General features: G+C 46.9%; 1 protein-coding gene across 6 annotated transcripts in view; it reads left to right on the top strand.

The window, feature by feature from the left end:
* The window catches only part of TCF7 (transcription factor 7), a 35,748-nt gene extending 28,483 nt beyond the window's left edge, over positions 1–7,265 (top strand). For 2 of the 6 annotated variants that reach the window (XM_087429802.1, XM_087429803.1), the window contains 6 exons: positions 584–703; positions 1,167–1,329; positions 1,440–1,547; positions 2,087–2,135; positions 3,323–3,395; positions 4,695–7,265. In XM_087429802.1, the coding sequence (XP_087285928.1) occupies positions 584–703; positions 1,167–1,329; positions 1,440–1,547; positions 2,087–2,135; positions 3,323–3,395; positions 4,695–5,145 (964 nt within the window). In that variant the 3' untranslated portion in view covers positions 5,146–7,265. Of the gene's footprint in view, positions 1–583; positions 704–1,166; positions 1,330–1,439; positions 1,548–2,086; positions 2,136–3,322; positions 3,396–4,671 lie in introns of all 6 variants that reach the window. The other 4 variants (XM_087429805.1, XM_087429808.1, XM_087429804.1 and 1 more) reach the window with 3 other exon arrangements.
* The last annotated feature ends 7,096 nt before the right edge of the window (positions 7,266–14,361 follow it).

Here is a 14,361-nt window from a genome sequence, read left to right as displayed (position 1 = left end):
AGCTAACATCCACAACGATCCTCCTCTTTTTGCTGAGGAAGACTGGCCCTGGGCTAACATCTGTGCCTGTCTTCCTCCACTTTACATGGGACGCTGCCACAGCATGGCCTGACAAGTGGTGCATCAGTGCACACCCAGGATCCGAACCTGGGCCGCCAGCAGTGGAGCGCGTGCACTTAACTGCTACACCACAGGGCCGGCCCCCTCAGGTGTTTTTAAAAGGTCACTCTGGCTGTTGTGTAGAGGGAGGCCTGGAGGGGTCAAGTGGGAGAGTGAGGAAGCCCACAGGGCAGCCACAGGCTCATGAGGCTAAGCTGGTTAGGGCAAGAGGTGAGAAGGGAACAGATTCAAAAGCTCTTTAGGACTTAGTAACCACCTGAAGGATGTATATGTAGATTTCGCAACATGTCTGTGTAATGTGTTGGGAGCAGGTATTTGTATGTATCTCGGTGTACTTGTGTGCAGACCAGTGGGGGTGGGGTATGTGTTCACCTGTCCTTGTGTACTGTGCAGGGGCCTCCGTGTGTCCAAAGCTCTGGCCTCTACATACCTGGCTCAGTATTAACTCCCCTCCCGCCTCTAGGTTCACCCACCCATCCCTGATGCTAGGCTCCGGCGTACCTGGTCACCCTGCAGCCATCCCCCACCCGGCCATTGTGCCGCCTTCAGGGAAGCAGGAGCTGCAGCCCTATGACCGCACCCTGTGAGTGAAAAGGCGTACGTTGGGGGGAGGGGGAAAGGTGAGCACATCTCAGGTTCCTCTTGATTCATCAGCCAGGACTCTTCCCAACAGGCCGAAGGCCTGCTGCCTAGAAGCTCCAGGGACTACCAGAGGAGGCCTCTGGTCAAGTTGTCCGTGGCTCTTGCCAATGACCACTGTTTTTTGACTCTCAGAAACAGGAGGGAGTGGGTGGGGTAGAGAGCAAGGATTTAGTTTGAGTCAAGAGGGGAGGGCAGAGAAGTCCTTATACATACTTTTCTTACTTAGCTGCAGTATTTCCGTAGGGAACAGTTATTTAGCTCTGCTCATCCATTTCGGGGCAGCTAAAAAAAAGATTCCGTTTACAAAACCCTAGTATACATGCACTCACACACACACTAGAGGAGGGTGGTAGCATTAGGTGCACACTGTGGGGACTCCCAAGTGACCTGGACATGTTTTTCAGGAAGACACAGGCAGAATCCAAGGCAGAGAAGGAGGCCAAGAAGCCCACCATCAAGAAGCCACTCAATGCCTTCATGCTGTACATGAAGGAGATGAGAGCCAAGGTCATTGCAGAGTGCACACTCAAGGAGAGCGCTGCCATCAACCAGATCCTGGGCCGCAGGGTAAGGCCACGGGCAGGTGGGCTGGCAGGGGCAGCTCCTGATCATCTTCACCCTGGTGCAGCCTGCTGACACCCTGATGCACCCCACCTGCCCCCCCTTCCCCATTGCAGTGGCACGCGCTGTCACGGGAAGAACAGGCCAAGTATTATGAGCTGGCCCGCAAGGAGAGGCAGCTGCACATGCAGCTTTACCCAGGCTGGTCGGCGCGAGACAACTATGTGAGTGACCAACAACACACAGTAGGGGCGAGTAGGAGAACCTTTCAAGATGTCATGCCCCAGGCCACAGTTTCAGCAGGGAAGGCAGGACTACTGTCCTGAAGGCACAGATGAGGAGGGAAGGTGATGGAGTGGAGGGTCCAGGGTGTCCCATGGCTAGCTCAGAAGAGGGCCAAGCAAGGGGAGCTGCCCTTAAAGGCAGGCCCATGTCCTGTTTTCTACCCCCACACAGGGCTGTTACCCAGTATTTGATTGGGCCACATGGGCAGAAGGGGAGAAAGGGGCCTGGAAGTCACCCCCTCCATTCAAAATGGAGACCAGTGTGGGAAAGGGAGGAGGAGCACCTAACTGCCCCATGGTAACCTAGCAAAAATTGCAATCAAGAAACATCAGGGCCCCCAGGTAGGAGGGGACCGGGTACTTGGAATCCCAGTGGCAGCCAGGCTAGGCAGAAGGCTGCAGGTATCCCAGCCACTTGCTCACTGAGGTTATGGCGTCCACCTCCCAGATCTGAGCATCCCTCCTTTTGTTCCCTGCAGGGGAAGAAGAAGAGGCGGTCAAGGGAAAAGCACCAAGAATCCAACACAGGTGAGGTCTTACCTCAGCAGTAATTGAGGTTCCTTTCCAGGGCTCCATTTGACAAGTAGCCCTGCTCTTGCCAAGAGTACTCCGCCACAAACCTTCAGGGCCTGGGCCCCCTGGAAACAAGGCCTGCGTCTCACAAGTCAAATCCCCACGTGAGGAACAGCTATACTAAGTCCCAGGGAAGACCAGCAAAAGCAAATTCATGTAGCAGTGATGTGTTGACCCACAGCCCTCCTGCCACCTTTGCTAGCCCTTGCCAGAGCAACTAGTGAGGAACTAGTTGTTTCAATGCTAAACCTAAACACTGCATCCTGGTTAGTTCTGCTGAGGTGGGCAACAGGCTGTCCAGGTGGAGGCTGAGCCAGGCCTCCTAGGCCCAGTAGTCACACGGTCTGGTAGCTGGTGCCCAGCAATTTCTCTGTCACTGCCCACCCCCCGCCCCCTCCCCGTTTTTCAGGCAGTGCAAAGTGCACTGCATGGAGAACCCAGGGAGCCCACACCCTGCTGCAGGTCTCCTTTCTGTGGGTGAATTCCTGCCCCAACTCTGAAAATTCACACTTCACATCCATGAAGGACTTTCTCAGCTGTGCTGCCCCCACACGGGGAAGCTGAAGGCTAGGATGGGGGCAAGGCAGAGTCCTCAGCCATTTTTCTGAAGTTGAAGAATGGGCTCGACCTTCCATCTGGAAAAATGTGTAGAATAAGCTTAAGCTACAGCATGAGGAGATAAGAGTCAGGCACACTGGGCATTGGCAAAAATGAAGGAAAACTGGATAAGATCTTAGGGCAGGGAGTTGGGGAGGGGGGTGGGCAGCCCTAAGACAGAGGAGGCTGGATCCCCATAGGCCTCCCTGGGCTCTTCTCCCGCAGCTCTCATGCTGCAAGGGGCCCTATAAGCCACAGAGAAGAGCAGCCTGATAGGGTCCCCTCCCTTCCCACCCTCACCATTCTTCCCACTGCCTCTACTGTCCAGCTGGGTACCCACCTTTCCTGATACCTTGGCTCTGGGCCTTAGGGCTCCCACTGGGGCTGGCTGTTCCATGGACAGGCCCACTCTGCCTGTGGGGGCTGTGGGGTATCTGTGACTGGCTAACACTGATATTACCTCTTCTTTCTGGGCCCTGCTCTGCCCTGCTGCCTGCCTGCTCGCCCTCTGCCCTGCTCTGCCCCTCTGGCATGGCTGTGAGCAGACCCTGGCTCGCCTAAGAAATGCCGTGCTCGCTTTGGCCTCAACCAGCAGACGGATTGGTGTGGTCCGTGCAGGTGGGTTTGTCCCCACCACCATCCTCTCTTTGCTTCCAGCTGCTTCCCTGACTCTGCACATGTTCTGCTGGGCCTGCAGCCCTCCTTTGGCCCCTCAGCCCCCCAGCTACACACAGATTGGGGAGGCCATGCCTCCTAAGAATAAGAGTGAACACAGCTTCTGGGGAAGATCACTTGGGTCTAGGTGGAAGGAGGGGGGAAAGACAGAATGTTTTAGAAGGGAAGGAAAGGCAGACTCAGGAAGGTAGTTCTGGTGCCTAAGGTCTTCCAGTAATGATGGTCAGGTGCTAACTAGGGCTAACGGGTCCTTAGCAGACAAATCTTACACACACCATTCAGGTGGCCTAAACCCGTTTCCAGGCCTGAACATCATCTTGGCCCACCAGCTCCCTCACTTCTTTAAGTTGGGATCCCTGCCTATACCATCGTGAACCCTTAAATCTAAGAAAAACAAGGTGACTATAGTAGAGAACAACCTGGTTGCCAAGTGGTCATGTGACTCATTATCTTATACCTACTGAGACCAGAGAGCTGGAGAGGTAGGGAGAGAGGAGCAGGAGTACCACTGGGCTATCCTAGCCAAAGGGCTATATTCAGGCCCTATGGCACTAAACCTGTGTGTTTTATCATACAACAGAGAAATACTTGGGTATGTGAAAAGAAGGTCGTATACCTACCAAATGGCTCAAGTTGCCTAGCTTAGGTTCAGGCCAGACCTGGTAGGGCCGAAGCTGAGGCTACTCCAGGCAGTTGAAGTTCACTGACTCTAATGTATTGAATACTCTTCCAGCCCCTCAGAGTGCCCACCAATGCTCCCAAGTCCAAAGGCAAAGAGGAATTCAGGGGAGTAGGTATATGTATATACACATGATGGGAGGCAACCCTGTCCTCAGAGGAGGCGTTCTTCCATCCATTCCACACTACTCAGACAAATTGTGGCCCAAAGAACTAAGATAGTAAGAATAGGTGAGCTCCACAAACACACAAGAAGCAGAGGCTCAAAGGCCCAGACTAGGAGATGGCCCCCCTGGAAAACAGGAGGCAGCCCACAGACCTAGCTACAAAAGGTCCCTGTGCCACCTTGTGGCTGTGCTGGGAACTGCATGTGGCCCACGTCTGGGCCAGGCCCAGCAGAGTTACAGTGCTGATTCAGGTCTGAAGGCACAGGTACATAACCCAAGTCATGGGGAGAGGGGACAAGAGGGCAACTAGGCCTATGCAAGGACAGCATTTTTTGGTTGTGGTGTATGACTATGAATTCACCCTCTGTTTACAGATAACTCTCTTCACTATTCCTAGGAGGAAAAAGAAATGCATTCGGTACTTACCCGGAGAAGGCCGCTGCCCCAGCCCCGTTCCTTCCGATGACAGTGCTCTAGGCTGCCCCAGGTCCCCAGCCCCCCAGGACTCGCCCTCATACCTCCTGCTGCCCCGCTTCCCCACAGAACTGCTTGCTAGCTCTGTGGAGCCGGCACCTACATCACCGGGTCTCTCAGCCACTCTCAGCCTCCCAGCCCCCTGGGCCCCCACAGGACCCCCGCAGCGCCCTGCAGAACACACAGGTACAGCAACAGAAATCTCAGAGACAGGCAGCCTAGCATGCACAGGACACCTGCCTTCCTCCAGGGGCCCACCCTCTGAAAGGAGGCGACAGAGCCCCAAAGCACGTGGAAACCGATTAGGGGCCCTGTTAACTCCCTCTGAGGGTCCCGGCCCTGGAGATTTCAGAGGCTGCACAACTTCTGCCTGAACCTGGAGCCATCAATTCAAACTGCTCCAAGTGGTGGGAATGAGACCTGTGTTGTGCCATCTGATTAAGGGTACCCCTTTGTGCCCCTGGCAGCTGCATCCATTCTTTTCACCATCTGTCTTGCTAGCCAGATGCCCCTTGCCTCTCTTGCTTTTCCGCTATAGGACATAGATGGGCTGGACTGAGCCCAGCGGCTTTCCCTACCCTGCCTCCCCACCACTGCCGTGCCCTCCCCACACCAGACACTTCATGGACCAAGAATGAGCTGGTTTATCAAACAACATGTGAGCATGGTCACAACCACAAAGCTCAAGACGACAATGCTTCTCTCTTAAGGGCTTGGAGAAGCCCTGTTTACAGAAAACCAGCTGCTATTCATAAGCTGGACAAGAGGACGCCTCTTGCCACATTCTCAGCTTACAAGAAGAGGAGGGAATGGAGTAGGTTAAGTTTAGGCCTATCACCCTAGGCAACATGAATAACCTGACACTACCTGATCAGGCAAAAGTGTGGGTGGTGGGGGGTATCTGGCTCTAGTTCAAATTACTTGGAAATGTTTCCTGAGAAACTCAACTGCCTAAGAAGCCTTGATACCAAAGTCCCAGGCCTGTCACTAGTGGTTGCAATCAACAGTTCAAAGAAGTCATGGCCCAAAATCTGGTGTGCATCCCTCTCCATTCTGAGAGCCTTTTTCACAGCTCTATTTCCAGCTTATCCACATCAGGCTAGCCAGCTTTTGGGCAGTCAGTCGTAAGAGAGGGCAAACCAAACCTCAGGACAGCCAGTGCCTATGTTCCAGCATGAAACCAGGCCAGCTTCAGTTTCCCTATGGGGCTGTAGGAAGGAGGACCATTACAGCCAAAGCAAGGAGCCCAGAAAACCTCTAGTGGTGGACAGTGGGTTTTCACCAGAGCCTACTTTAACCCATTTCTGAGCCAAGCTTCAACCCTGAGCCTTAAAAAACAAAATTTTTAATTTAACTTTGTTGTTTTTTTGCCTCCTCCTCACTGTACATAGCCTGAATCCAAAGAAAAAGGGCTGTCCCTGTACCCACACACCCCCCTCAACAAAAGCCTTTAGATCCTACTTCAGCCACTGGTTTCTCAGAATCCAAAAATCATATATTCTAGTATAGTGTTGCAAGAAGTCTTGGGAAAGAAAAAAGGACCATTGTAGTGTTCAAAATATTTTTGTATTGTTAACGTGTCATCATAGAAAAACTTTTTTAACATGAGAATAAAGATACTTTTTACTGGGTTTCTTTTTCAAAGCTTGACCCTGAGAAATAAGCTGTTTTAGTAATAGCCTGACACTCTTTCCTTTTCTTCTCTGAAGCCATGAAACTTGGGGTTTACTCTCTATTATGGTACACATGTTCTCAAGATTTTCAACCTACAGAAGCCAGGGATTTCTCCTGTCATCTCCGCTTAAGGGGCTTGGGCCCTGCCCCAACCCTAAGAGCTGGGCTCGTGCTGGGTATAAACTCACATTCCAAGCCTTGCTCTTAACCCCCCAATCCTCTGACCTCACAACCGATGCAGGTGCGGGCCAGCCTGCCCCCCAGTGCTCATATGAGAATGGGTTGGAAACTGCCACCCACAGACCCTAAAACAAACAATCTAATCAGAAATAGGTGCACATGACCACTAGACTCCATTTTCCTCTGAAGGCAAAGAGAAGAAAACACCCACAACATCCTATTTCGAGGAAAACAAGAGCAAACGGGTCTTTTATGACCTGGTATCATCATAAAATCCAAAAGAAGGGTATGTGAATACCACTCTCCCAAAGACTGTCTTTTAAGGTGCTTGAAGTGTCTTCATATTTTTATACGAAATCTCTGAAGTTTGCTAAATCTACAACCTACTTTTTACACAGCAGTGTCCATCATGTTAATATATACTGTTAACTTCCTAAGACACACCATGAATGTAAAAGGTGTCATAAAGCCACCTCAATAGGTCGATCAACCATTAGATACAAATGTTGGGCATCTGACGTGTATCACAACAGCCAGCCACTGGGCCACCATCATGCATTGTAATTTTCACTTCACTGAGCTATATTTTTTGGATTTTTATGTTTAAAAATATTTATAAATAAAGTCATCTTCCAGAGTAGTGTCTGTTTAAAGTAGGCCACTGGAAGTTGTAATCCCAGACTTGATTTTTTCTGGAAGGGTACTAGAAGAGACCAGCTATTCTCTCAACAACTGTCCTATTTAAAGAAAGAATCCTGCTCTGGCTACTGGCCTAGTTGTTTCAAAAAACTACATTCTAATCAAGGCTTACGCAAGACTGGGTTGCTGCATCTGATTTGGTGTCTTATTTAGAGTACACTGGGTACATGAACAATGCACTCTTTGTGTGTGTGAGGGTAGAGGGGGGGCTTTGCCAACTTGATTAAAATCAAACCAGCCTTTTAAAAAAATTGACTTCAAAGAAGAAATTCAAATCCTCCCAGATCATACCAGCACATTCCTATGAGGCCACAGGGTGACTTAAGAGTGCAGCCCCGAATTCAACTTCAAATACCACACCAGTCCCATCTCAGTGCCAGCCAAGAACCAGCCCTGTTTTCTTAGACATAGGACAAGATACCCCACCCTCCCTTACACATTCCCAGACAACTCGCAGATTTGCTTCAAATATAGACCTTGACCCTTTGCTGCAGCTGTTCCCCCTGCCCTCCTGTGCTCAAAGGATATGGTGAGGGCTCAGCCCAGCAAGGTAGCGGAGCCTTCCCAAGTCTCCCAAGTCTTCCCCTTTTTACAGGAAGCCACATGGCCAGACTATTCTGAGCTGTAAATATCTTTTGAATGGCCCAGAAGTGCTGCTGCCCAGCTCTAGTCAGTGTACAATAAGCCTGGCTATGAAGGCCACAAGTGCGGGGTAGCAGAGAGGTTCTTTACACTGTTTCAAAGAAGAAAGGGAATTGGTTCTTGCATGCATTTCTAGAAAAACAAAGAGTGCAGAAGGGGCAAGGGTAATGAGGACTTTTCAGGCCTATGTATCAAAGTAGAAGATTTGAGGGGCCCGACCAGTGGCGTAAGCAGTTAACTGCGCATGCTCCACTGCGGCAGCCCGGGGTTCACCGGTTCGGATCCCGGGGGCGCACCAACGCACCACTGGGCAAGCCATGCTGTGGCTGCATCCCGTATAAAGTGGAGGAAGATAGGCACGGATGTTAGCCGAGGGCCAGTCTTCCTCGGCAAAAAAAAAAAAAAGGATTGGCAGATGTTAGCATAGGGCTGATCTTCCTCACAAAAAAAAAAAAAAAGATTTGAGATCAAAAACTTCCATTATATAAAAAAGCTGAATTGGCTTTTCTTTGAAGTTAAAAAGGCTGCTTTAGCATGACTTTTTCAGGTCTCTTCAGAGCTTTAAGAGTTCACCAAGGGTTCTTTGAAACAGAGCTAGCAACCCAAGCAGACCCTGGTTCCTAGATTGTGTCAACTCCCCCAAGCCCAACTATTCCAATCACCTTCTGTTTCAGATCTCAAGTCACCATGAGTCTCTTTATAACTTAGACTCCTGGGCTCTCTAGTGGTCTGGAGCATCTAAAAGACCTTCACTGGCCTATCTGTCCACAACACGCAGTGGGGGTTTGAGAGGAGACCTAACTTCATGTAGTCAAACAGCAGGGAGTTTTAAAACAGAGAAGAACACAGATGGGGATGTTCCCATAGCCAGGTCCCTAGAATAAAAGCCTAGCTCACGTCAGAAGAGATTTTAAAGTTGTTAAGGACAGTATGGGACTGGGCACAGAGTTAACTGGAAAGGTCAAATTCTGTCCAGGGGCTAGGAACTATCCTATCTCGAGCAGTCCTCATGAGTAAGGTCACTAGCAATACAAGGAAAGGGATATTTCAGCAGCTATGAATTATATGGGAGCGGGAGCCTAGTTCAGGCTGACACTTCTTTCAAGTGTCACCAGGAGCTCTGGACCAGGTCTTCCTTTTTCATTCAGGTGTTTTCTCATTCCTTTATCTGAAGTCTTGTTCTTCCAGGCATGTGCAGTCAATGTTGGCAGGGGAAAAAAACATGGACGAGAAGGAATTAAGTAACACACACACACAAAGAGCCACTCTGGAAACTCCTCTCAAATATAGTCTTCTGAGAGTGTAGCCCTCTGGATTCTCACTCCTCCTTATTATAAGCCTCCGGGGACAGAAATACTGCAAAACATTTGAAGCAGTTAAGAGTCAAAGTTTGTGAAATGGCACACTCGGCACAGAAAGGACAAATATGAATTTGCACCATACAGGTGAGAAGTATTGAAAGGGAGAGCACTTTTATGGAATACGCTGATCCTGAGAGTGCAAGAAGAGGCTGGCATATAGCAGGTTAGGTGCTCAGTAAATAAATACTTTCTCAAAATTTCAAAATTGAGCAGTGTCAGAAGGTCATGAGAACTAGATAATGTGGAAGCAGATATCGTTGTGAGCAACTATATTCTTCCCACAAAATGCCTCTCAGTAGTGGCACAAAGACCAGATGTAGTCAACAGTGCACAATACTGCAAGGCAGCAAGTATGTCATCCATGAGTTAAGAGACTGTCACTCAAACGAAGTTCCACACTGGAAATCTGTCAAACGAGAGAACACTTTCACCAACACCTTTATGCCACCAACAATGCTTGGATCCACTGACAGCTCAACAGGAAGGACAGCATTCAGTCTACCCTGTTTAGGTATCCATACAGCTCAATCCTGGACCAAGGGACATGTTCTAAACTACTTCTTACACCATTCTTTGTCTTAATATGCACAGCCAGTTCTCTTACTCATTCTCTCTGCCTTTTCAAGGTAGTGATTTCAAATAACAGTAAACAAGAAAAAGTCATCAGGACTCAAGTTGTAAAACCCCCCATTTTCAGAATACGTTAGTTCAATATTAAAAAAAGTTTTAGTTCAAATACTCAAAAATTGCACTGCCTAACATGAGTCTGATGAATACTCTTCCTAGAGTGTCACCAAAATTCTGTCACTAATCCTCCTCTAATATCTCTTTCCAGCCTAAAGTCCCCAGCAGACCCACCGACACCCAACCTTCTGCTGCTAGTTCCAGACTAAGCGCTGCTTTCCCCTTCAACTTGGCATCCCTCCTCCCAAAATAAAATCAACTTGACTTTTGAAACCAAATTAGTTTCTCCTCATGGAACCTTTCCTAGACCCTTCCAGCCCTGTAGCCCCCATCTTCTTATTAATCATTTTTCCCCCCCTCTGAGGAAGATTCACCCTGAGCTAACATCTGTTGCCAATATTTCTCTTTTTCATTGAGGAGGATTCACCCCGAGCTAACAGCTGTGCCATCTTCCTCTATTTTATATGTGGGTCACCATCACCTGCTGACAAGTGGTCTATCTGTAGGTCTGTGCCCAGGAACGAACCCAGGCCGCTGAAGCAGAGCACACCAAACTGAACCACTAGGCCACGGGGCTGGCCGCTCGTCAATCTTGTTCCGTCCAGGAACATTTTTATTAGAGTTACTTATTCCCTCCCAGCAGTATTATGCTTTGCCTCCTTAACTACACCAAAAGCTCCCCAGAGGGCCACCATGTCTTACAGTTCCTACAAAGAAGTCAGGAGCTACACTTTAGGGAATTCAACCATTTCATATGCTTTCCCTTTACTTGCAATCTTCTCCCTTATTCTCTACTTCTTTCCTAGCTGGAAATCAGTTTTCACACAAATCCAGATAATTAAAGATTATCATGTTTTTAAAGCTCAAACAACTTTGGGTTTTGTTTTGGTTTTTGTTTTTTGTTTTTGGTGAGGAAGATTAGCCCTGAGCTAACATCTGTTGCCAATCTTCCTCTTTTTACTGAGGAAGATTGGCCCTGGGCTAACATCTGTACCCATATTCCTCTACTTTATACATGGGACGCCTGCCACAGTATGGCTTGATAAGCAGTGCGTAGGTTCGCGCCTGGGATCCAAATCTGCGAACCCCAGGCTGCCCCCACTGAAGGGGAATGCACGAACTTAACCACTAGGCCACCAGGCCAGCCCCCTCAAACAACTTTGTAGGAAGAACATTTATTTGTTTGATTCCTTCCCACCTGAATGTACACTGAGCTTTAGAAAAAGAAAAGTCAGAAAGATCTTCAAATGAAAGTGCTGAAGCAAAAGTTAAGCTTCAAAAGATAACTGGGATTCTGATGGCTGTGGATACGGTAAAGAACACTCAGAGCAAGAGGTCTGCTGCTCTCTCAGTTCTCTCTCTTTCCTGGTGGAAGCTACTTCCTATCCCTGTTCAAACTGCCCTATTAAGAACCTAGACAACTTATCTAATTTCTTCTTAATTTACCTTGGATCAGAAAACAGATTACACGATTGGCTAATTTAAATTAAGAGATCATGTGGTTTGGAGTATCTGCCTGCCCTGAGTCACATGCCCATAATGACTCACTGTTACTCTCCTCCCTCTCCAGCTAGTCCCAAGCTAAGCTCAGCATTACTATGACATCATGTTAGAGGGCTGCAATCCTAGCAGTCCACCAAGTTAAAATATAGATCTTGCTTAATTCCAGCAGCTGGTGTGTTCAAACAGCTGTAAAACAAATTACAGCTATTATGCCACCCAGAGATCTCTAACTTAAAAGGATGCCTTTGTCAGTCTTTGGAAAACTATAAAAATTGTAAAGCAAAAGCTACCTTGTGTATTAAAGGCAGATTTATGAAGGCAAGCAAATAAAATGTAACAGCACTTCAAAAGAGGTAACTTGCTTCTACAATGTAAAGATTATTAGAATCTGTTTGAGTGGGCACATCTTTAGTCTGTGATAATGTTATGGAAAGTAATAAGCTAACATTCAGAAGAAGTTTGGTTTACTTTTTGATCACAAGTGACACAGACAGTCAATGATAAGCTGAGAAGCCAAAGAACTGACACAGGAGTCTTCATCACCAACAGCATCACACTACAAGTAGCAGGTATGCATTTTCTGTGTGTACAGAGGAAAGTGACAGATGTTCTTCAGTCTTAGCTAGCAATCACCCAAATCTGCCAAACACCTTCCTCTCATTCTCTTTCTTGGCGAAATAAAGAGCATTTCCTAATTGAGCCCTGAGGTTAATCAGGAAAGATTTCCTTCCCTCTCCTATGTTATACAAGTACTTAGAGAGAGCCTTCATAATTCATCATCAGTAACCACTTTCCAAACAAGATTATCACCAGTTTTCCCCTCCCATGCATTAAAACAGCTATCGTTGTTTTTATTATGCCCTATAACCTGCATTTCACAAGGATTGTAGGTTCCTGATACAAAAATTCATACAGCAGTGCTGCTAAATACAAGTTAAGTCCTGCCATCAAGTGGCCTCTAAGTACTGAAACACTTAATACAAAGCAAACTGTACTACACCTAGCAGAAATACTAGCTGCTATTTCCATCTTGCCCAAGGCCACGTAGGCACTGAGAGGCAGAGGCAAGACTCCAGCCTTACAGTATGACCTCGTGCCACACTATTAGTTTAGAATAGCTGGGAAGTGAGAGGGTAGGCAGGAGTGAGTGTATCTTTGAAGACAAGTTGGCTACTACAGATAATGGAAAGGACCACTTACTTGCCCTGGATAAGATGAGAACCTGGAAAACTCTTTGTAGACATATTAAAGAAATAGCACACAACAGAGAAGAGAAAAAGAGTGCTGTAGCCAGCTTGAAGGGCCTCTTAATACCATGCCTATGATTTATTTGGGTACACAATGTCCACAAATGGCCTATCTTCTCTTGGATAAGCTATCAGATCTCTATTAAACATGAGAGTTTAACATTATCAGGACTTTTTGTTTGTTTCAAGACTAGAGCCACAGTCTACAGAAAGTCAGGAAGGGAACAAAAATTTAAACTACTAGGTTGTCTGTCCACTCAATCTCATCTATTCAGAAAGATCCCAGTATCCTTTAAATATGGGTAGCGACGTTATTTAGTCCTGCAATTCTAACAATTCTTGGGGGTGATACAGATTGAGAGCTAATAGTAATAGGGCCCTGTTCCTAGAAGGTGATATTTCCTTTCCAAACTAAACACTGCATATGCTAACAATCCTGGACTTTCAGTAAAGATTTGTCATGATAATGCTAGGGATATACTTGGGATGGATAAGCTTTTTGCAAGAGTTGATCATTATAGCAGGAATTAGCAGATGAGACACTCCAAGTAGGACTGAACTCTGCTACCTTCTCCACTAAAACTAGGACAAATGGAAAACAAGCTTACTTCCTGAGATTAAAGGGAACCAGGAATTCAGAAGTAGTCACAGAGGTTGGCAAACTTTTCCTCTAAAGGGCCAGAAAGTAAACATTTTAGGCTTTTTAGTCAAATAGTCTCTGTGTGTATATTTTTTTAACAATCCTTTAAAATTATGTAAAAACCACTTTTAACTCCCAGAATGCAAAAATAGGCTGTAGGCTGGATTTCACCCACGCACAGGTTGTAGTTTGCTATCTCTGGTACAGAAAACAAATGGGAATTCATCTAAGACAGCATATGGGACTTCATTAAATAAGGTAGATTTGGGACAAATAAGAGGTGAAGAAGTAAAGGCAAACTACTATCAAGTAATAATCTGAGCCAGATCAGCTCACATTAAACAAAAAGAGAACACAGTAAGACTGCATATGAATACACAGGATGCTAGCTGGCAAAGGAAGAAAAGGGAGCCTAAGGAGCAAAGAAAAAAAACGAAAAATTTGTGAGCCATCTCAAACCATCAAGAAAACTTCATTCTACCGTAGGGGAGAGTATGGAAACAACGGCAATGCAGTTTTGTGTGCCTGAATACACCAGTTAAAAACTGAAGCACTGGCTCTAGTGAAACATATCAATGACAATTAGAAGAGCCAGAAGTCTGTCAAAACCCTATTGTTATGTCAGCAGCCTCCAGTGAGCTAGAACATGAACTACCTACAAGTCCTCTCCAGCTAAACAACTGTATATAAATTTAACTCATTTAATATTAAGAGACACATTTAAATACACAAAAGCAAACCATCTACTACCTACTATGTAACTTACTTTTTATTGAAAATAGCTTGCATTTGTGATTGACGCTTTCTGGATTTTGCCACGTATTTTAATGTTAATTTAAAGGTTAAATTATTTTTTACATGCAAGTAGTGTAAATAGTTTTCCCCACATGGGATCACTGATTATAAAAAGATGACATACCACATGGGTTAAGTGTCTTTTTTAATTGAAAAGCTAACAAA

This window comes from Ceratotherium simum, chromosome 4 (assembly GCF_057802395.1).
Source record: "Ceratotherium simum simum isolate JZ-2026a chromosome 4, ASM5780239v1, whole genome shotgun sequence".
NCBI lineage: Eukaryota > Metazoa > Chordata > Mammalia > Perissodactyla > Rhinocerotidae > Ceratotherium > Ceratotherium simum.
Note: the sequence above shows the minus strand (reverse complement) of the source record. Positions and strands in the feature narration are given on the sequence as shown.